The sequence below is a fragment of the Peromyscus leucopus genome, chromosome 15, assembly GCF_004664715.2.
Source record: "Peromyscus leucopus breed LL Stock chromosome 15, UCI_PerLeu_2.1, whole genome shotgun sequence".
Classification (NCBI taxonomy): domain Eukaryota; kingdom Metazoa; phylum Chordata; class Mammalia; order Rodentia; family Cricetidae; genus Peromyscus; species Peromyscus leucopus.
Window position 1 is genome coordinate 68975175 of NC_051076.1, and position 22559 is coordinate 68997733.

At 36.1% G+C, this 22559-nt stretch overlaps 1 protein-coding gene across 7 annotated transcripts in view; it reads left to right on the top strand.

Moving 5' to 3' along the window:
* Ptpn4 (protein tyrosine phosphatase non-receptor type 4) overlaps positions 1–22559 on the top strand; it is a 179565-nt gene that overhangs the window by 102929 nt on the left and 54077 nt on the right. For all 7 annotated transcript variants that reach the window (XM_028879796.2, XM_037211479.1, XM_028879802.2 and 4 more), the window contains 3 exons: positions 4199–4262; positions 8262–8434; positions 19444–19512. In XM_028879796.2, coding sequence (XP_028735629.1) covers positions 4199–4262; positions 8262–8434; positions 19444–19512 — 306 coding nt within the window. The remainder of the gene's footprint in view (positions 1–4198; positions 4263–8261; positions 8435–19443; positions 19513–22559) is intronic.

Sequence of the window (22559 nt, forward strand, 5' to 3'; positions counted from 1 at the left end):
CAAACTTCTTGAAATTGCTTCTCCTATCCATCCACATATCATCATGGTCATGAGCCTCAACGTTAAACGTGTCTTTAATCCAATCTTCCAAAAGTACAGATCTTGCCTTTAACGGCCTGATTATTCTCTTACATGCTGCATTCGCGTTCTCAAAAGCCAGAGATTGTTATCTGACTGGCTTCTGAATTCTGGACCATTCTCTTTACTGCTGAAGTCAGTCTTTGTAAGTAATCTGTGAAAGATTCTTTTGGGCCCTGTATAACCTTTGTAAATGACTCAATTTTCTTTCCTGGTTCCTCAGCTCTGTCCCATGCATTCAAGGCTGCCATTCAACATAGAATTAGGGTTTGGATATCATATAAACACTGTGTTTGTATTGCAGCATATTGGCCTTCTCCAACTAGCTGATCCTGGAAGATTTGTGTACCATTATCCCTCCATTGTTTTTCTGTTTTTAGCTTCCTCTTTGAACCAGATTTGCCACTGTAGTTGTGCTCCGGGTTCCAGAACAGCATGTGCCAGCTCCCTCCATTCCTGTGGTATAATCTTAGTATAAATTGACCAGGAGTTTAACATTTGCTTTACATATGTGGAATGCATGCCATAAGGTACTACTGCCTCCTTAAGCCTACATAAATCTATCATTTCAACTGGAGTCCAAATATTTTGTGCATTAACTTGACCAGGTAGCTGCCGTAAGATTACCGGATAAATTAAGGGTGATTGTGTGAAAACAGTCTTTCTTTCTGTAACCTTATAATCCAATCCTGAAACAGTTTCACTGCTAATTTCTCTATAATTCATTTTAACAGGTTTTTCTAAAACTTTTATCCTGGCACTTAAATTGACTTATCTTTTTAAATAGTAAAATAAGGATAAGAAAAGTAATAATGTGCATAATTCCATCAACATTAATCTTCTCATATAGTTGTTCCATTTTCAGACTGCCTAAAATGTTATCAAAGACCAATTTTCTTCCAATGTACACATAAAACCCATCTTTTTTAATGTACAAAATATTTTCTCTTTTAAATGGTTTTTTCCTTTAAAATATCTGATATCTTAATTGACTTATCAAGTCTGCGTAGAACAGTAGAAATCCGAGGGAATTTCAAAACAGCTACCTAGTGTCCGAGGTGGAGAGAGAGAGAGAGAGAGAGAGAGAGAGAGAGAGAGGGAGGGAGGGAGGGAGGGAGGGAGGGAGGGAGGGAGGGAGAGAGAGAGAGAAGTTCTGACTAAAAGCTTAAATCCAGCCACATGTTCCCGCTTGAGCCGAGTTGAGCCTGGGCTCCGGCTTCCTTAAGCTCCAACCACGTGTGTTGCTGGAGGGCTTCTCTCCAGGTTCCCCAAGCCCCGCAGTCCCACAATCCACTTATAAAATAATCACTCAGACGCTTATATCACTTATAAACTGTATGGCCGTGGCAGGCTTCTTGCTAACTGTTCTTTTATCTTAAATTAACCCATTTTTATAAATCTATACCTTGCCACGTGGCCGGTGGCTTACCAGAGTCTTTACATGCTGCTTGTCCTGGTGGTGGCTGCAGTGTCTCCCCCTCCTTCTTCCTGTTTCCCCAATTCTCCTCTCTCCTTGTCCCGCCTACACTTCCTGTCTGTTCACTGGCCATCAGTGTTTTATTTATATAGAACAATATCCACAGCAACGTGTGTTGGCATTTCTGTGTAGCTGTTGCAATTACAGTCGAGTGCAGCTGACTCGTAGCTCCAGCAGGCCTGTTCGTAGCACCAACTGCGAGTAACTGCTTGTAGCTACCGTCAGGCCTGGGGCCTAGGGAGCCGGGCTGCCCAGCCAAGCCAAATTGTTTTCAATGAATTCTTGCCACGTGGCGCCAAATGTAGAGAACAGTCTTATTAAATAAGAAACACAGAGCCAATTGCAGAGTTAACAGCTGAAGAGGTCAGAGCAGTAGCTGAGAGCTGAGCTTACCCAACATAATTTTGAACCATTTTCATTACCCCCAAAAGATTGTTCGTTATAAATCATTTTGTATCCCTTGTCTTGCCTCTTACTTCCAGCCCTAATCATATTTCTGTTCTGGATATTCTAAAATGAGATAATATATTGTGTGTTTGAATGACTTTTAGCATGATCTTGACATTCATCTATCGTAGAACAATATATTAATCAGTGTCTCTTTCTATTGTTGAATGATACTCTATCCCTTAGTTATAGTCTATTTTGTTTCACAGCTCACCAGTTGTTCCTTTTGGCTATTAATACTGGTTCTACACTGCATATTTGTGTAAGTGTTGGTAGGGGACATATACAAAGGACTAGGATGGCTGGGTTGGCCAGACTTTTTTTCTCATGCTGCAGTATGTCACCTCCCATCCCCACTGGGTTATGTGCTATGTTAATTTCACCATAGTCTTTCTACCATTTATTGTTTGTCTTTTGGCTTAAAGCCATCCTGGTGGGTGTGAAGTGATACCTCGTTTTAATTTTAATTTGTATTATTTTATGGCTAATAATGTTAAACATCTTTTCAAGTGCTTCTTGTGTTTTCATCCTCTTTGAAATACTCAGATGGGATTGAATTTATGTGTATACTATTTATAAGAGATATATATGAAATATAAAAAATGCAGATTGGTTAAGTTCACTCTAGAAGATAAATCAAGAGCATGAAAATCAAAAGAAAAAGTATTATAGCTATCTTATTATACAAAATAAGTATTATTCATTGCTTGAGAGAATATATTTGTAAGAAACACCAGTCATACAAGTAGACTTTTGCTAGAGACCATCATCCAGTGTATTCATTGTTTGATGTTTTCTGGTATTTGTAAAATGAAGATGACTAGAAATTAGACTAGATTTTCTCTCTCATTGATTTAGAAATGATCAGCATTTTTTATTTGTTGCTTGTGTGAAGGTTAATGTTTAAATGTAGAAGTGTATGTAGCTCTGTATAGGTTTTTCAATGACTTACTTTCTTTCCACAAACACAGGCTGTTTTATCCAATCTTCTTTTCACTTTCTGGAAATAATACCCTCTCTTATATAAGAAAATAATATATCCATGTTGTTATATATCTGTGTAGTAAGAGTACAAGATGTAATAGTAAAACAATGAATTTCAACCCTGGGGTTGGGAATTTGGCTCAGTGTTATAGCACTTGACTGGCATGTGCAAGGTGCTGGATTCAGTCCTCCAGCAACACAAAGGTCAGACCTAAAACCTAAGCCTTAAATTTACCCCCTCTAAATGGATCTGCCTGAGTATGACTGGTGTGTATTTCTATCTTCCCAAGTGGCTGAGATTGGATTAGTTTATTCTCTGAGAGTCCTCAGAGCTTCTTAATGGATACAGGTATGAGTCATGCGCATCAAAATGTAGAATTACTGTGAAATAATAGAAATGTTAAAAAATTGGGTTCCAAATCACATTTTACTAAGATTCAGTCTCTTGGGCCTCATAGCCTTTGAGTGTTACAGCCCCAAAAGATCTTTACTTTTTATATGGTTACTATAAGAAACCAACCCAGCTTGAGTCATGGATTGTACTAATGGAATGTTGAGAAATTAGTGTTATATAATTTGCATGTATTGAGGCTGGCTGTGGTGGCCACAGTAGAGGCAGAGGCAAACCAGACTGGTCTGTATATTGAATTCCAGGGTAGCTGAGGCTATATAGTGAGACTCTGAAAAAACAAAAATGTTACATATGTTTTTAAAAGGTAATGTATAAGGGTGAGATATAAGTAATTATGGTTTCTAAAATGAAAAATGCTTTATAAAACTGAAATTTTACACTTTCCCTTACATATGCTTTGGAGTATTAAAAGTTTTAAATGTTATTTATATTTGTTGAGATTTTAATTTTTGGTGAATATTTCTATAGTTTGATAAAAATTTCCTCAGTTTAGTACCTAGATTTTCTTTTGTTTTCTAGGCACCATAAACTTTACATTATTGATATGTTATATGTATTAGAGATTATATAATAAAATGTGAAGATATTGGTCCACATTAAACTTAAGATCCTGGCCATGAAGTTAGGATGGAGCAAGGGTGGTGGTATCAGGGAATTGGAGGTACTGCTAAATAGATTGATTAATATTCATCCTATAAATGTATGAAACTTCCAAAAATCATATCTATAATTTCCCCAATTTTTTTAATATTTCCATCTTGCGCCAGTAATTTTGATTACTCCAATTCTCTTTTATGCAGGTTGAAGATTGTAAAAATTTCTTTTAAATGCAAACAATTTTTTATTCAACTTAGAAAAGAATTGGTGAGTATTGATCTAATATTTATTGATCTTTTAAGGTTGCCTACTCATAGGCGGAGAAGATGGCTGAATTTGTATAGGTCTTATACAAGTGCAAGAATATGGGTTTGATGCCTAGAACCCAAATAAGAAAGCTGCATGGATAATCTAGCAGTGAGGAGGCAGAGACAGGCTGACCCATCCAGCTCCCAGCCTACCAGTCTAGCTTAATGGGAGAGCTCCAGCAAATGAGAGACTGTCTCCAAAAATAAGAGACAGTAATTTTGAGAAATAACACCTGAGATTATCCTCTGACATCCTAACATAATGTGCGTATGTGCACCCACATGCATATGAACACACACACTGATAATATTTAAAACTTTCTGACACTGTAGAAAATAGTTCTGATTTTCCTCCACATTAAATCCATTAGGACTTCCTTTCATAGGAAAGCTTATTTCATTTTGGGAGTGCTTAATATTTAGTTTCTTGTTCATGGACTTACATTTTGTATCAAAGTGTTAGTATAGTGTTAAAACAACTTCGTCTTATAAATTATTTTACCTGTTTGATCAAATTAAACTAGCTTTGCCTGGTATGGTGACAGAAACATGTAACCACAAGCATGTAGGAAGACTATTTGAAGCTATCCCAGGTTATAGGGCAAGAGCCTGACACAAAACACATACATATTTACAAACATGAATATGCAATGAAACTAACCTTGTTCTTTGGTTTGCATTATTTTTTATAAGTCTTTGCAAATTAATATATGTTTTAAGATGTATATGCGTAAAATTTTCTTAAAATCTTGAAAATGTATTTGAGTTAGCTGCCATATCCACTGTTAGAGGATAGTGTCCTGTTTTGTGATTATAGTTTATCATTTATGTTTATTAAATATGGGATATTTTCTTAAATAGAATTTTTATCAAAATGAAATTTAGTATGGGAAAGTATTTAGACCTTAAGTATATACTTGATAAACTCAGATTAATATATAGAGCATGATCTAGTCCTGTGCTGATGGAGCTGATGTCCACTTGCAGGTACTAATCTTTTCAACACATAAGTAGTAGCATCATTCCAATTTTTCTGCCTTGAATTAGTTTACACTCATGGCATGTAAATGAAACCATACAGCATGTTCTTTTTGCTTGCCTTCTTTCCAACTTAAGTATGTGAAATTCATATTGATGTACTGATATCCATGATGTTTCATGGTTTGTTCCTTAGTGTGTGGTATTCCACTAAGTGCATATGCTATAAACTAGCAGTTCATTCTCCTGTTAGTGGGCAGTTTTACCATTTCCCAGTGTGGAATATTATAACTAATGCTGGTACAGAACAGTCATATCGTGTGTGTGTGTGTGTGTGTGTGTGTGTGTGTGTGTGTGTGTGTGTGTGTATGAGTAAATATCCAGAGAAAGAAATATAATAAATCTTGTCCAGAAACTAGAGAACAGATATTTTACTTGGAGTAACTATAGAGAGTATGTAGTAGACAACTTTTCTAGTTTACCTGATTGTGGTGGATATGTTATCAGTAGTAATAATAATAATGTTATGAAATGTAACATTTTTGTGTATGTGCCTGGTAATATATGAAGCATTTTTATTATTTAGTTCTCATGCTTGTTCTCTGAGAGACTGGATGAGTTAGTACTGTTTACCTGTGAGTAACAACAGCATCAAAAGTCAACTAGTGAGTGCTAAAAGTCCACATACAGACACACTCTGCAGAAGTTCACGATGCCAATGTTTTCTCTGTAAAACATTCGTGTGTTTTTAACGATCCAAACTTACAACCAGATGCAGTGATACACACCTGTAATCCTTGTGCTCAAGAGACACAGGCAGTAGGGTAGCTTTTTGTTCAAGTATAGCCTTGGTGGGCATAGCAAGTTTCAGACCAAGTAGAGCTGCATAGCAAGACTTTGAGCCAATACAACAGCAGCAAAGCCAAGCTTCCATTTGTTACCCTTACTCTTAAGATACTTTATGTCCATTGTTTACAAATTGGAAAAAATGTTGTTGCATTTCAAATACAGTTACAGTATTCACGTTATATACAGACAATTTGAAGCAATTTTTTTAAAGGGAGGTAGCATATGTCCCTCTTAGAGCACACACACTGAGAGTGTTACTGTACTATACTCTGTTAGACATTCTGTCATTTTTCATAATGTTTATTGTATATAATACAACATATAAACTGATAGTGTATGTACAAACACTTGTTAATGGTACCTTTAATTTTCTAGTCACCAGTAAGTTATGCTTTAATCATTTTACCTTTTAATATGAAAATATATGAACATTTTTGTCATGATTTAATTATGGAAAAGATTTTCATGATGAAAATAGTTCTTGAATAAAACATAGAGGGAGTTCTTTTTAACCTTGAAGATAATTATTGGTAATTTTAGATTGTTTCAAAACTGGTAAATGTTCATTAAAAAGTCTCATTAAGAGAGTTAATTAAGTTAATTAAGAAGTAGCGTGAACTATATATGAAGTACACATGCCCTCTCCCCCCCCAAGTCCTTGCATATATATGCTGTCCAACAGAAAAATATGCCAGTGACTTGAATACCACTTCAGTAAGGACAGTATCCACATGGTAGTCAGATACTTAACAAGGTTGAGGCAAGAAGGTTGTGAGTTCAAAATCAACCTTTGCTGCATAATGTGAGGGCCTGCCTCAAAAACTACAATAAGGTAGACATGGTGGCCCATCCCTCTAGTCCCAGCACTTAAGAGGCTAAGATGGGTATTGATATAAGTTCAAGGCTAGCCTGGTCTACAGAAGAGGCCATGCTTTACATCTCTTCCCTCCAAAATCCACATGGCCATTTGCCGTGGGCGTAGCAGCCATTAACATGAAAAGTTGTTGAATTTTATTAGTCATCAAGAAGAGGTACATGTCATAACCAAAATGTTCCACTCCAACATGTCTATCAAGACAATGAAAGACTGAAAATAGATGAGGGTGGTACATGCTTATAATACATCTCCCAAAAGATAAGACAGGAGAACTGTCATGAATTCACGTCCAGCCTGAACTTGATAGTGAGTTCCAGGCCAGCTTAAGGTACAGTGTGAAATGCTGTCTCAATAAACAAGCAAATACAAAACAAAAATGGAAAATGACTGAAGCTGGGTAGTATATAGAACACACACTATTGTTGGGAGGAAGTATTAACCACTCAAGCTAAACATACATGTTATGATCTAGAAACAGAAATAAGTACATATGTGTACAGACACTAGGAATGTATATATACAACATCACTCATTTATCCCAAATGGGAAATATCAATTGTCTATAAACAGTAAAGTAGATAAACTTTTGTGGATATATTATAATAGAATACAATGAAAAATGGAAACAAGGATGACGAGTTTGTGGTCGTGACAGTAAAGTGATTATCATTAGAAGATAATCTAGTGGGAAAAGGCAGCAGAGGGTATTACCAGGTAGCACAGAATGATATGTCTCATAGTCTGCACTGAGTGGTCGATCACATTGTCTGGAAATCAGAACTGTTACTCAGGAGATAGTCCTTTGTGTAATGTGATTTGTGTGGAAAAAGAAAAACTAGAGAAATTGTTCTATTTTAGTGCTAGTCAATTTTTAATGTGATTTTGTAATAGTACTTGGAGGTGTTGAATGTTCCTATTTTTAATCAAGACAGAATTACAAATTGTGGGCCTATTACAAATTTAACTTATGGTCCAGGATTATATTTTGAAGCAGAATTATAGCTAATAAAATTTGAAAATAATAAAAAAATTTAAACTTATTTATATGATAGAGAATAAAAGTCCCTGAAAGTTGTAAAATACTAAAGTGCACATTTTACAGATCTTTCCCTTTAGTTTACTGAGTTTTTGTTGAATAAACAAAATCACTGAGGTAGAGATTAACATTTGCAGGACTTGCATAATTAATCTGTCAAAAGAATGATCAGATCCTGATATTTTCCCACATTCTCTGAACTTTGTCATTGTATACAGCATGAATCTAGAGAAACCCTGCTGGGATTTAATATGGTGAATTACAGAGCATGTAAAAATTTGTGGAAAGCGTGTGTAGAACATCACACATTCTTCCGCCTGGATAGACCACTTCCACCGCAGAAGAACTTTTTTGCACATTATTTTACCCTGGGTTCCAAATTCCGGTACTGGTAAGTACTACTTTATACTAAGAATGTATGTGGAGAGAAATCCCCCCCCCCCCTTAGATTACAGCTCTAGGCCTAGAGAGATGGCTGCAGGTTAAAAGCACTGGCCTCTCTGTGTTCCGGAAGGACACAGGTGTAATTCCCAGACCTACATGGCAGCTCACAGTATCTGTAACCCCGGGCCCTGGGCATCCATCATCCTCTTCTGGCCTCCAGGAGCACCAGGCATGCCTATGGCACACATACATGTGACAGACAAAACACCCAGATACATAAAATAAATTTAAAAAATAAATTCATTAATGATCTAGATACAAAGCAATAGAATCATTGTTAGTCACAAAACCTACAGAGTCAAAATCCCCATGGAATCCTGTCTGTATGTCTATACCAATATGTCGTATGGTGTCTTGTGATGCACACTAAGCTTGAAGACCTGTGCTTGTGATTGTGCTGTAGATAATTATTTTATAAAGTAATTAGCCACATTTGCATAGTTACAATCAACAGATTTTATAATTCCCAGTATATTTATTATATACATGGAAACTTTTCTATAAGATATGTTTTAATTTATTTTAAAAACTAATATATATTCTATAGAGGTATAGTTATTTTTTAAAAATCTACAACTTAGCAGTTTTTGGAGCTATTCAACCAGACATTCAAAACAACCATTAAGCAAACAAACAAAAAAGATTTAAGTTTTTGAATAGTAACCCCAGGTCCTGACATTTTCCTGTATTTTTGTCTGTAATTCAGCATAAATCCAGAGAAATAACTTTTCCCAATTTTTTTTCTTTATTTTTATTTCCTGTGTATGGGTGTTTTACCTGCATGTATATCTATGAACCAGTGTGTGCAACGCCCACAGAAGCCAGAAGAGTTCCCCTGAATTTGGAATTATAAATAATTGTAAGCTGCCGTATGGATACTAGCAATCAAACCTAGGTCCTCTAGAAGAGCAGCCAGTGCTCTTAACTGCTGAGCCATTTCTCCAGTGCCCCTAAATGTATGTTTTTCTCTTTAAGGTAATTTTTATGAACACATAATGAGGTGTAGTGTGGCCTTTGATGTGCTTGCAGTATGTAGTCATCAGAGATATCCCCAACCTCAGATGTGTGTCATATTATGTCCCCTGTGTTGGGAATGTTCTAAACTCTGTCTACTACATATTTTGAAATTTACAATTAATGTCAATCATAATTGATCTTGTGTGCTATAACATATGTGAACTTATTCTTCCTATTCAGCTATGTGTTTTGGCATTTATTGACTTTTGTTTTTAATTCTCCCAAAGGCAACAGTTTTTGGAAAATAACTTTGAAGAAGGCCTGATTAGTCTTAGCTGTAAGTCTAAAGTGACACATAAAAGCTAGTTTTAAAGTGAAATCTGTTAAGACTCATGCAGAAAAAGTTACTAGTGATTTAATAGAACAAATGGTATTCATTTTACCTGTTTTTTGTTTTTGATTTTCCATCTCTAATATTTTATGCTAGAAGAAATTGTTATGTAAGAAAAATGTTTGGATATTCCTCCAAAAGGTTAATAATATAAACCCCAACATTTATATATGCTCAACTTGTAATAGTAGTAAAAATAATAACAGCATTTGTACGTGATATATCACTTAAAATGCATACCTTTCACCCCAAGGGAAAAAAATCTCTAAGTATGGGAATTCAATATCAACCATGAAGTAGAATTTAATTTTTTTCTTTTTACCCAAAACCAAAACACAGCAGATTCTTAAGTAGCTTGATAATGTGTTTTAGCAAAATCTTTTTTATTTTCCTAAAAACAATATTCAGAAAGGTAAGGTGTAGTACTTGCCATGTTAAAGGTTAAATAGACTGAGGAAGAGAGTGTCAGGCCAGTGGTGACAATCAAGGAAATGCAGAGACTGCATGTACCTGCTCATACCCTCAGCAGGGACAGGAATGTCCTGTGCACTCTGAATGGGAGGACATTGCAAACCCTTCAAGATACTCCTCAGTTTAATTCCTAAGTGACCAACAGTGACATTATGCAAGGACACACACATAGTTTCATTTAAGCCACAAAGAAATGAAGAGTGAAGTAACCAGCCTCCAGTTGCAGTTCAAACAGGTCTCAGATAAAATAAGAAAGAAAGAAGCTTAGCAACTGTCTATGTATAGAAGGAAAGAAAGAAACGAGGACTGGAGACTGGAGAGGGAGCTAGCTCAGTGGTTAGGAGCAGGTGCTGCTCCTGTAGAGTTCACTTACTAGCTCCCTCCCATGCCACCAACATCCTCAGCTGCTGTGACTTCAGCTCCAGTGGGATCAGTGCCTCTGCAGGTGCCTGTAGTCATGTTAATAGACACACACGCACACATGATCAAAAATAAACAGAAATCTCCTTTTAAAGGAAAAGAAACTAAAATCAGCTAAGAAAAAAGCAACAACCATTCAGGCAGTTACTCCGTTTGGTAACATTAGCCTAGTATTAGCATAATTCACACACACACACACACACACACACACACACACACATATTAACAAAACTAAGATTATGGATATTTTTGAAATTGAGTAAAATGCCTTAAAATAACTATTGGAGCATTCACATACAGTAAACAACTATGTTCAAGTTTTAACGTTTGGGAGTTGAATTCCTCTGAGTGAAGATTCAGTCAAGGTAGCAAACATGCTCATTATTATGTCTCCCTTTAACTCCTTTTCCCAACCATTTGTCATTAGGCAGTTGCTGGTCTCTTGTCTCTTTAAATTGATTTTCATTTTCTAGGTTCTTATATAAATTGAAACATACTTTATAATGTGACCACTTTTACTCAGCACAATTATGTCATCTCATCCATGTTGCTTATATCGGTAGTTCTCCTTTATTGCAGAGTACTATTCTATTTTTATTTTTATCTTATTTTATTTTTGGTTTTTCGAGACAGGGTTTCTCTGTGTAGTTTTGCACCTTTCCTGGAACTCACTCTGTAGCCCAGGCTGGCCTTGAACTCACAGAGATCCGCCCACCTCTGCTTCCCGAGTGCTGGGATTAAAGCTACTGTATAAATAGAATTTGTTTATCCATAATGGGTTTCTCTGTTTAGTTTTGGTGTCCGTCCTGGATCTTGCTCTGTAGACCAGGCTACCTTGAACTCACAGAGATCCGACTGCCTCTGCCTCCCAAGTGCTGGGATTAAAGGTGTGCACCACCAACGCCCGGCCCAGGTTTGGGCTATTATAAATAAAGCTTCTGTGAATATATATACACATATGTACATATATGCATTTATAAGGTTTTATGTGCACATTTACTTTGTTTTCTTGGGCCAACAACTAGGAGTAGAATGGCCAGGTTATATGACTGAGGTATGTTTAACCCATTAGGCACCTCTAAATATGTCTTCAAAGTAATTATGCCATTTATATACAGTACTGCAATGTGGAGGAGTTCCAGCTCAGGGCTGGAGGTATAGCCTAATGGCAGAGAACTTCCCTAGGATGTGGTAAGCCCTGGGTTCAATCCCCAGCACTGCCCCAAAACAGTGTGGAGTTCCAGTTCCCCCATGGATTGATTCATCAGTGTTTGCTGTTTCCATTGTTTACCTGGTTCTTGAACAGCATGGGTCTTATTTTGATGAAGTTGAGTTTGCCAGTTTGTCCTTTTATGAATCTTATCTTTTGTTGTCATATTTGTGAAAATGTTGTCTAACCTAAGTTCACAAAGATTTATTCTGCCCGCCTGCAGGGCTACAACGGGTTCTCGACCACCCTAAGGAGGGAATGTAGGAACAGGAGATACAAAGGAAAACACACCAAGTCTAGATTCTGATCAAAGTGCCACTTTATTTTCTTCCACAAAGGTTTATATAGTTCCTGCAGGGTGGGGGGAGCAAGAAGCTGTCATCTGCATCAGATGGGGCAAGCTAACAGGATGTTTGTATAGGATGTTTACAGGGTGAGAGGGTCAAGGGCTCTGACTCAATGTCCTGTTGCTAGGCAACCTGACTGTAAGATGATCTAGTTCCCTGTCTTATGGGGGTCTGTATTTTTCCACTAACTAGAGATTCTGTCCTTGTCCCTGACATTATTCCTTTATTTTCTTGTAAAAGTTGCACAATTTTAGCTCTTACATATAGGTCTGTGGATCATTTGGATGTAATTCCTGTATTTGGTGTAAAGTAAACATTGAAATTCGTTGCCCATGGCTGTTCAGTTGTTCCTTTGTACTTTTGTTGTTCATATTAGTGTAGTCTTGTTTGTTTACTTTATGACTAAAGCATAGAAGATTCACTGTTCTGATTTTGTTCTTTTAAAAAGGTATTTTGGGTGCTCTAGGTTTTTTGTATTTCCATTTGAATTTGAGAGTTATTAATAGTATCTCTTCCTAGATTTAAAAAAAAAGCTTTCAGCTGGATTGTGACTGCGTTGATGATAATAAATTTTGGAGGACTGATTATCTTAAAAATACTGGTTGTTTCCAATCATGAAGCTCAGTGTGTCTTCTCTAAAGTTTTATTTTGTATCTTTCAGCAATGTTTGTAGTTTTGGGTGCCCATGTCTTTCAGGTCCTTATTAACCTTAAGTATTTTTATACTTTTATTCTAAATTATATTTAGATATTTCAGTATTGGTTGCTCCTGCCACTACAGAGAATTGCTTTTGTTTTTAATATCAGTCTTGTTTTGTGAAAAGTTGTGAAACCCTGTGGAAACTGTTCTTAAGCTTCCAAGGGCTTTTCTGCTTAGAGGATGAAGATGGCTTTGTTTGTAATATGATGCCTCTCATTTCTTCCATGGAGAACCTTTTTACAATGTTGTATGATATTGTGGTCAAGTGTTGTTTCCTCTTAGGGGAAAGCATGTAGTTTTCCACTATTAAGTATCATGTTGGTTATGAACTTTTAAAAAAAATGATGAGTATATGACATGTTGAAGAAGTTCTCTTTCTCATTTGCTGAATGTTTCTATCAGGATTAGATATTGGGTTTTGTTAGATGCTTTCTCTGTAATTGTTGATATGATTTTCCTTTTAGTTGTTAACATAAGGAATTTCATTGTGAGTTTCAAATGGGAAACTAGTTCCTTATTCCTGGGTTAAACCTCACTTGCTCATAGAATCCTTTTTATACTTTTTATATACTGTCTGATTTGACTTACCAAAATTTTTCTGGGATTTTGCATCCATACTCGTGAAGGATATTAGTCTACAGTTGTCTTTGTATAATTATGTCAGGTTTTAGAGTCAGGGTAAGGTAGGCTTTAGTGAAAGAGTTGAAAAAATTTAAATTTTGTGGAAGGTTTTGCCTAGTCCAAATGTCATTTCCCAGTGATGGTATTACAGGTGCAGGCTGCCACACTGGCTTTTCCTGGGTTCCAGGAGAATGAACTCAGGTCCTCATGATTGTGTGATAAGCACTTGACTGACTAAGGCATCTCTCCAGCCCTTCCTTTATATATTTTTTTGTCTGTTTTTCCTTTTTTTTTTTTTTTTGAGATAGGATTTATCTAAGTAGTTCTGGCTAGCCTAGAACTCATTCTGTAAACCAGGCTGGCCTTGAACTCACAGAGATCCATCTGCCTTTGCCTCCAAAGTACTGGGGTTAAAGGTGTGTGCCACCATTATCTGGCTCTTACTTAGGAAGTAAATGGAGTAAATTCTTGATAGAATTTATCAAGGGGTAGTTTTATTTATAGAAAGTTTTTTTTTAAACAGCACATTCCAATAATTTACTAGATAAGCCAGGTCAGATGATTTTTTTTTTTCTTGAAGAAACATTGATAGTTGGTGTATTTCCTTCCATGTAAGTTGTTGACTTTATCGTCATAAAGTTCCTAATGACCATCATTATCTTTTTAAGTCTGGAATGTATAGGAAGATTACTTTACTTCTTTCATTCTTGCTTGTGTTTTGTCCCCTGCCCCCACCCCTCCCCGCCACCGCCTGCAATCAGTCTTGTTAGAATCTCATCAGATTGGATTATTTTTAAACAATCCATATGCCAAATAAATTTTTTCTTCAGACTTATGTAGCTCATTTTTAAAAATGAGATGGGTATGGAAATGCCTGGATTTGGTAAGCTTATCCAGATTGCCATCCAAGTAAGTTTAAAGCCAACATTGTAGACATTTTTCAGTATGCAAAATCCCCGGCATCGTAAGGTCTCTGAATTAGGAGTTAGAGAGATGGCACAGTGCTTAGAGTACTGGCTGCTCTTACAGAGGACCTGGTTTGGTTCCCAACATCCACATGGTCGCTCAGAACTGTCTGTTACTCCAGTTCCAGGGGTTCTGATTTTCTAGAATAATACGCTTTTCCAGTGTGAAGTCACTCTGTACACTTAGGGATTAATAAAAGAAAAAGCTCTTTATATTAGCTCACATCTGGCTCTGGGTAAAACCTATAAAGAAAATGGCCTTGATTAGAAGATTTTGCTAACTTTTATATACACCATAGGTTAAGCATTTCATATAAACTGTCATTCTTTAAATCTCTTTAAATCCAACCGCAGGTCAGGTTACACTTTGAACAATTTAAACAGAGACAGGAGACGACTACAAGTCTCCTTATGCACTTAGGCAGATGGGAGATTTACATAGCAAAGATGTTGGATATTGCTTGGATTATTTTAAGTACACCTGTGTCATTCTTTTTCAAATAATTCTTACCAAAGGTCTTCTTGCCCATCTGGCAGAATTATGCTTTTCTCAAGAGTAGGACTGGGGGCTTTATGATAGACCAAGACTTTCCTTTTGGTTGTGACATTGCACTGTATCCTCGCTGACTGTTGGAGGCATGTCCTATATAGGGATGTGCATAATGGCTGACTATAAGTCAGCATTGTCTCCATTGTTCTAGGAGTGGAGTCTAATAACTAGTCAGTCTTTATGAGCAAACATTTATATCCTAGCATCCTAAACTTTGCTTATCTCTAACATTCCTGGTTAGCAGACTACTTATTTGGGGGATATTTTTGAGTCAGTGGCTCCCTTTGCTAAATTCTACTTTGTGTGACTTATTGTGTCCTAAGAAAATCTATTAGTAAGTCTTTTACAACATCAGTTCTATTCTTTTTTCTTTATTATTTAAAACAATTTTTAAATTTAAATATATTTTGATCATATTCTTCCCCTCCTCCAAGTCCTTCCAGATCCTCTTTTCCTTCCCGTATACCCACCTTTAAGTTCTTTCTCAAAAAACAAAACCCCAAAACAACCTCAAGACCCCCCAACACCAAGAGATCAAAATAACATCCTCCCCAAAAACCCTACCAAACTGTAACCAAATAAAAGTACATACACACACACAAAATTTGGAGTCCATTATATTTTGCTCAACTACTCCTCAACTTGAGGCCTGTCCTGGACTGTGATATACCCAGTGACAGTATATTGGACAAAACTGATTTTTCTTCTTTCAGCAGGTGTGTGACAGTTCAGTTGTTCAGTTGTTAGCCTAGTGGTTAAGTTTTCATCCATCCATCCATCATCCATCCATCCATTCATCCATCCATCCATCCAGAACTATTCTATTTTCCTTTTTCTAATGAGAGCTATCTGGTCCCTCTAAACAAGTGGTTCTCGATGTGTGGGTCCTGACCCTTTTGAGGATAAATGACCTTTTCACAGGAGTCGCATATCAGATATCCTGCATATCAGATATTTACATTATGCTTCATATTATGTTATAAAGTATCAACAAAAGTAATTTTATGGTTAAGGTCACCACAACATGAGGAACTGTATTAAAGGGTTACAACATTAGGAAGGTTGAGGACCCTTATTCTATACCCTCTATGGTTCTATGGATTGTAGCTTAGTTATCATTGACTTAACAGCTAATATCCACATATAAACGACACATGCCATATTCATCTTTCTGGATCTGGGTTACCTCTCTCAGGATAATTTTTTCTAGTTCCATCCTTTTGCCTGCAAATTTGATGATATCATTGTTTTGTTTTTGTGTTTTGTTTTTTGTTTTTCGAGACAGGGTTTCCCTGTGTAGCTTTGCACCTTTCCTGGAACTCACTTGGTCCCCAGGCTGGCCTCGAACTCACAGAGATCCACCTGGCTCTGCCTCCCGAGTGCTGGGATTAAAGGCGTGCGCCACCACTGCACAAGTTTTTTCTATTTCACTGATATACTCTTCTGGCCTTTGAAGGCACTACCCATGCATGGCACACATACATACATGTAGAGAAAACACTTACACAAAATAAAAATTAAAATATAACTGAGTTTTAAAAAAAATAGTAAAATCAGACCAATTAAGTAACTCAAGAAAATAACTCAAGAAAAATTCTGGTGAAAATAACAGAATAAAGAATGGTTAAGGGCAGTGGTGACATATGTCTTTAATCCCAGCACTCAGGAGGCAGAGGCAGGCAGATCTCGGTGAGTTTGAGGCCAGCCTGGTCTACAGAGCAAGATCCAGGACAGGCAGCAAAACTACACAGAGAAACTTTGTCTCGAAAAACCAAAAAAAAAGAAAAAAAAAAAAAGAAAAAGAAAGGTTAAGTACTTTATCAATAGGGTTATTCCGTAGCAACTGTCAGAATGACCAGAGAAAGGAGTTAAAATGATAAAAAGCCTTTTAAAATGAAAAGATAATCTTTAAAAAGGAAGATGTAGGTGAAAGGAAGTATTTGAGTTCTCATGAACAAAATTTAAAGCATGCATATTTTAAATACATATGTCAACTTTTAAGGTTTTTCTAAGTCTTTTCCAACCAACAGCAACCCCTTCCTGAGCATATATGTACTGTAATCACAGTATAAGACTATGTTTATATTTCTAGCTTTTCTAAGTGAGTATATAAGAAGTTCCAGAATGATTTTTATCTTTTTGTGATGAAATTTCAAATTTAGGACTAGCTTACATTTTAGTTGTTCTTTTCTTTATATATATATAATTTGAATTACTGCAGTAAGCTTATGTGTATGTATTTAACAGTTGGTACTTCCTCATTGCTTAAATTCATACAGTCACAATTTGGTATTATAATATTGTTACAGATTTTTAATTTATTCTGACTCTTAAAGAGTATGTTATGAAAAATATGCAATGTAAACCCTTTTCAACAATTAATTGTTCCTGCTTGCTATGAACTTTGACTTGTCAATCCAACCTTTTGAGCAATAGAGTTGTATTTCAATCTACTTTACTACCATATTAATATCTCAGTCAGTACTGAATTAGAGAAACTCAGAGCTCTTTGATATTTCATATAAAAGAAAATTAATCCTGAGACTTGGTTACATAGGTATTTAAAAACAAAGCAAACAAATGGGAAAATAAGTTGAAGAGGGGTGATTATTTAGAAGCAGGTATGCAGGAGAAGTAATGTGCAAGGGTCCCTTTTGTTCTGCATTCCCTGAGCCTAAACTTGCTACTACACTTCAGAGATACTGTCCTGGCCAGTCCAGCTAGTCCTGGACCTGTCACAGAAGTACTGCTTCATCAAGATGTCATGCCTCTGCCCTTTGTTCCCAGGACTTGTGAAGTGGTGCCAAGCACTTGCCAGTACTGCTTTGCATTTTTCTTACTTTTATGACCTTCCTCCTACACATTGTGAAATTAGAACCTAGCAAAAAGCTAAGTGGGAAAGGAATCTAGAAAATGAGATGTGTTCACTTAACAGCCCCATGAAAAATGTAGCAAAGCACAGTGGGACAGAATTAAGACCTGCGACAGCCCATTTCACATTGTGTTTGGACACAGGCCATATATATTTCTAGTGAAGGTTAAGTTCCATGTTTGTAGTTCTTAATTTTAGAATGTATTGGAAGCACTTTTTCATTATTAAATCTGAATAGTCTTGCAAATGAAGTAGTAAAGTCAGCATGACAAATGTCTAACTGCATACAATTCTTTCCCTAATGGACATGCCCAAAATAAACAGAGATCAACTCCCTCCTCCCATGGTAAGCAGTGGCTAGGAGTACTGATGTTATTGTTTTACTTAAGATGTTGAAATATTATTGGCTAGAAAGTAGAGCTGGGAATATTGACAAGGTTTATTGCTTTCTTAACCTCCTCTGTTTACACATATGCTTATTACTATTCTATATATCCAAGGGATAAAATGCATTAAACTAGTAAACCTGAATATATAGCCTTCTTAGAGGAAATACATTTTTCTAGGAAACATTTTTTTTTTCATTAAACGTCAATCATGCCATTTAGTTCACAACTATTTAAATTTGTCCTAGGAATATAGTCTGAAATTTGCTTGTTTGGCTTAGAGAACATGTGTTTGGCTACTTCTATATCCATTAAATATCTATATTTATAAATGGTTCTACTTTCTGTACTTGAAATTTGTGTTCACTCACAACTCAGTAACAGGTTGCCATCACCAATTCACTGAGAGTTAGCTACTCTTCCATTAACACAGTTAGCTGAACATACTGATGTACCACGGATAAGGACCTGAATTCTCCTCTGTATACACAGGGTGCTTTTTAGGCAAATCAGCTTCAAGATGGAAATAGTGCCCAGCATCCCTAATATTTCTGACCTCATTTCTTTCCTGTATTCAAAAATCTGAAATTTCCAGTATTGTGAAATGGAGAGAGTTGATAGGCTGTCTTCATAGATGTAATAATTAGTAGTAGAAAAGGAAAGAGAAGTTATCCAAGACACCACACAGTTCAGCCAGTCAATTAAAAGTCATGGAGACGTTAGGTAATTCTGCTCTGTAGGGTAAGTCAGGACTGTGGAGCTTGTTTGATACAGGGGACCTCAGACTCTAGAGAGAGCATGTAAGCAGACACAACAGGAAAGGGGTACCTGTCATCAAACTCGTGTCTGTTGGACCCTTCTTGTAAGTTGAAGAACTGCTAAGCTTTGTTCATCCAGACGGAATGGAAAGTAGTCCGTCCAGTCTCTCCTTATTACTCTGCTACTTATTGTTGTTCTTGTCATCAGAAATGTCTTGTCTCTTATAAAATTGTAGTATAGTCATGCTTTATGCTGTCATTTTATCCTGTAGTCCCCTTTAAGATATTATACATATTTATATATTTCAGTGGAAGAACTGAAGTCCAGTCAGTTCAATATGGCAAAGAAAAGGCAAATAAAGACAGGGTATTTGCAAGGTAAGTCAATTCTCTTTTAGTATCCGAGGTGTTTTTTTTTTTTTGTTTGTTTTGTTTTTTGTTTTGTTTTGGTTTTGGTTTTTGTTTTTGTTTTTTTTTTTACATTATAAGAGTTTATTTTGTGGTGTATGCGGGACACACACACACACACACACACACACACACACACACACACACATACACGAAGGTCAAAGAACAACTTTGGGGAGTTGGTTCTCTCCTTCCATTATTTGGGTCCCAGAGTTGAACTCACATTGTCAGGCTTGGCAGCAAGCATCTTTATTTCCCCATTAAGCTATTTCACCAGCCCAGTGGATATCTGAGTTTTTTAGAAGGATAAAAATTTTTAGAAATGGGGACTGGAGATGGCTCAAGAGTTCAAAGCACTTACTGCTCTTATAAAAGATCCAGTTCAGGGGATCTGATGCCCTTTTCTGGACCATGGACTCTTGCATGCATGTAGTGTGCGTGCATGTACTCAGGTGCACACATATACACATAAACAACTTTTTAAATTATTAGAAACGCTTTCTAAATGATCTGTTAAGTACACAGTACACTGTGTTTATGAAATGGAAACTAGTTTGTCTAGTGTCCTGATTCTTTTTTGTTTCATATTTATAAACCTTAATCATGCATTGAGTACAATAGGTTTTAATAGGCCAAATCAAGTATTGCTAATACAACCTTTTATTGAAAAGTTATTCTCCTGTTACATATTTTTTGAGAAATGTACTGAGTCCTATTATCCAGCCCATTTCTATATTTATTTAAATCATGCTATTAAAAGACAAGTTGCTTTTGATTTGCCTTTAAAAAAAATTATCTTCTTTTCATTAAAATTTGTTAGGGCCAGTTTGCTTTTTAGTGATAGAAATGATACAATCAAATTTACATTTCAGAAAAGTAGTTCAAGATAGAGAATGTGTTAGTAAAATGTAGATTGGATACCTAGTGACTAATTAGGAGATGATTACAGTTATCCAAGTAAGAATAATAAAGACCTTTACTCAACACTAATGGAGGATAGGGAACAAATTTGAGGGAACTAGCATCAGCTGCTGACCGAGGCGCAATAAAACAGGTCTTTGTTCCTAATGGAAATTACTTCAAGAGCAGAAAGCTCTGAAGAGTTATATGTCTGGCATCTACTGCTACTAGAGACTTGGAAGCTTTCATAAAGACAACAAAAGAATTTTACTTAGTCAAAATTTTATTCTAAATATCTATCCAAAAGTCCTTCCAGCTTTGTGTTTCTAGAAGAAATAATTTTATGTTTGGCTTTGCTTTTTCTCTTTTCATTCCTTCTAAAGTAAAAATTGCTCCCTGTTTCTAGCAATGGGTGACAATTCATTATATTCTAAAGACCCAACAGTATCAAGTGACCTGAAGAATAAATCATCCAAGACAGCCCTACAAACTTGGTGGTATTAGTCAAGATTTTTCCTTGCATGCACTCAAGAGTGCGTGCATGCGTGCGTGCGTGTGTGAGTTGTGATTATCTTGGACACCACTGCTCCAATTAGAAAGTTGTATAGACCTGGAAAAAGAGGATTTGCTTAGTAAATGTTGTTATTAAAATGTTTTCCGGCTGGGCAGTGGTGGCACAGGCCTTTAATCCCATCATTCGGGGGGGCAGAGCCAGGTGGATCTCTGTGTTTCGAGGCCAGCCTGGTCTACAGAGCGAGATGCAGGACAGGCACCAAAACAACACAGGGGAACCCTGTGTCAAAATCCGCCCCCTAAAAATGTTTTCTGTACATTTGTCCATAAAAATAATTTACTTCTTGTTAACACTTGTCAAAATAATAATTTCTATTTAGAAAGAATTTGTTCTGGCTTTTTATACTGCCTCTTATTTGTAGTACTCCCCTATGTCTAGAAATCAAATTATTGTGTTATTTTCATGGTTTTTAACATACTAGATTTTAGAAATTATGCAGATATGCCTTCATCTTCATTGTTTTGTATATTCATTATTAAATGGTACAAAGTTTATATATATACCTGTCTTTGTTGGTGTGTGTGTGTGTGTGTGTGTGTGTGTGTGTGTGTGTGTGTGTGTGTGTGTATGGGGCGTAGGTGTTGCTTTTTAAAGGTGCTAGGTTACCAAATCCAGGGTCTTATGTATGCTAGGCAAGAGTTCTACTTCGAGTTATATGATCTCGTCCTGGGGAGCAGTTTTAATAGTGCTAGACTCTCCTAATGATTGCTCTTTCTCTTTAAGACTATATTTCCTGAGATTGTTCTATGTAAGACTCTCCCCTCATACAGAGCTACTACAATTCTCTAATGGTCTTACAAAGTGTTAAGTTATTTTGGTTAAGAATTCCAGATTTCTTGTCTCTCAGAATTTTAGATGGCAGTATAAATAGAAAGTTAAAAAAGATCTTTAAATTTTACATGAAAAATTTTACCAATAATTATCCCCCCTTTTTCCCTTATATACTAACTCTTTGAATTGCTTTCACACTTTTCAGTTATCACATAATATTATCTGAGGAAGAGAGAAAAATAAGGTTCTGTTCAACAGAAAAATAAGGTGCCATGGTCAAAAAATAAACTCAACCACATTGCTAACAGTGTGGTATTTTTTTCTCTGAAATTTCCGAACAGAACAGGAAACATAGACAGCAAACTTGAGTGGGTGGGTCTCTGAGGTTAAAACTGTTAATAAATTAAAATGCCTGAAATTTAGTTTTAAACTCTAGACATTTCCAAACATGTTTAGTTCGTTACCAAGAATAAAGTGTTCAGACAGTTTGTACTAGGTAAGTATGCTGGATTTTCAAATGATTTTTTCCCCGTCTCTTAGTAATTTATCTTCATTGGCTCTCACAGCTTACATTTAGTCTATTATATGAGGAAAGAATAGTTTGTAAATATTAAATATCATCACTAAGAGAACTAAAGGTGGTAAATTATGGTAAGTTTAAGATTTTATTTTTTAAATTGAAGACATATAACATTGTCATTTGTGTGATTAACTGAAATATGTGTGACACCTCCATTGTGAGAGACTGTGTCAACTGGTGTCCTGAGTTCAA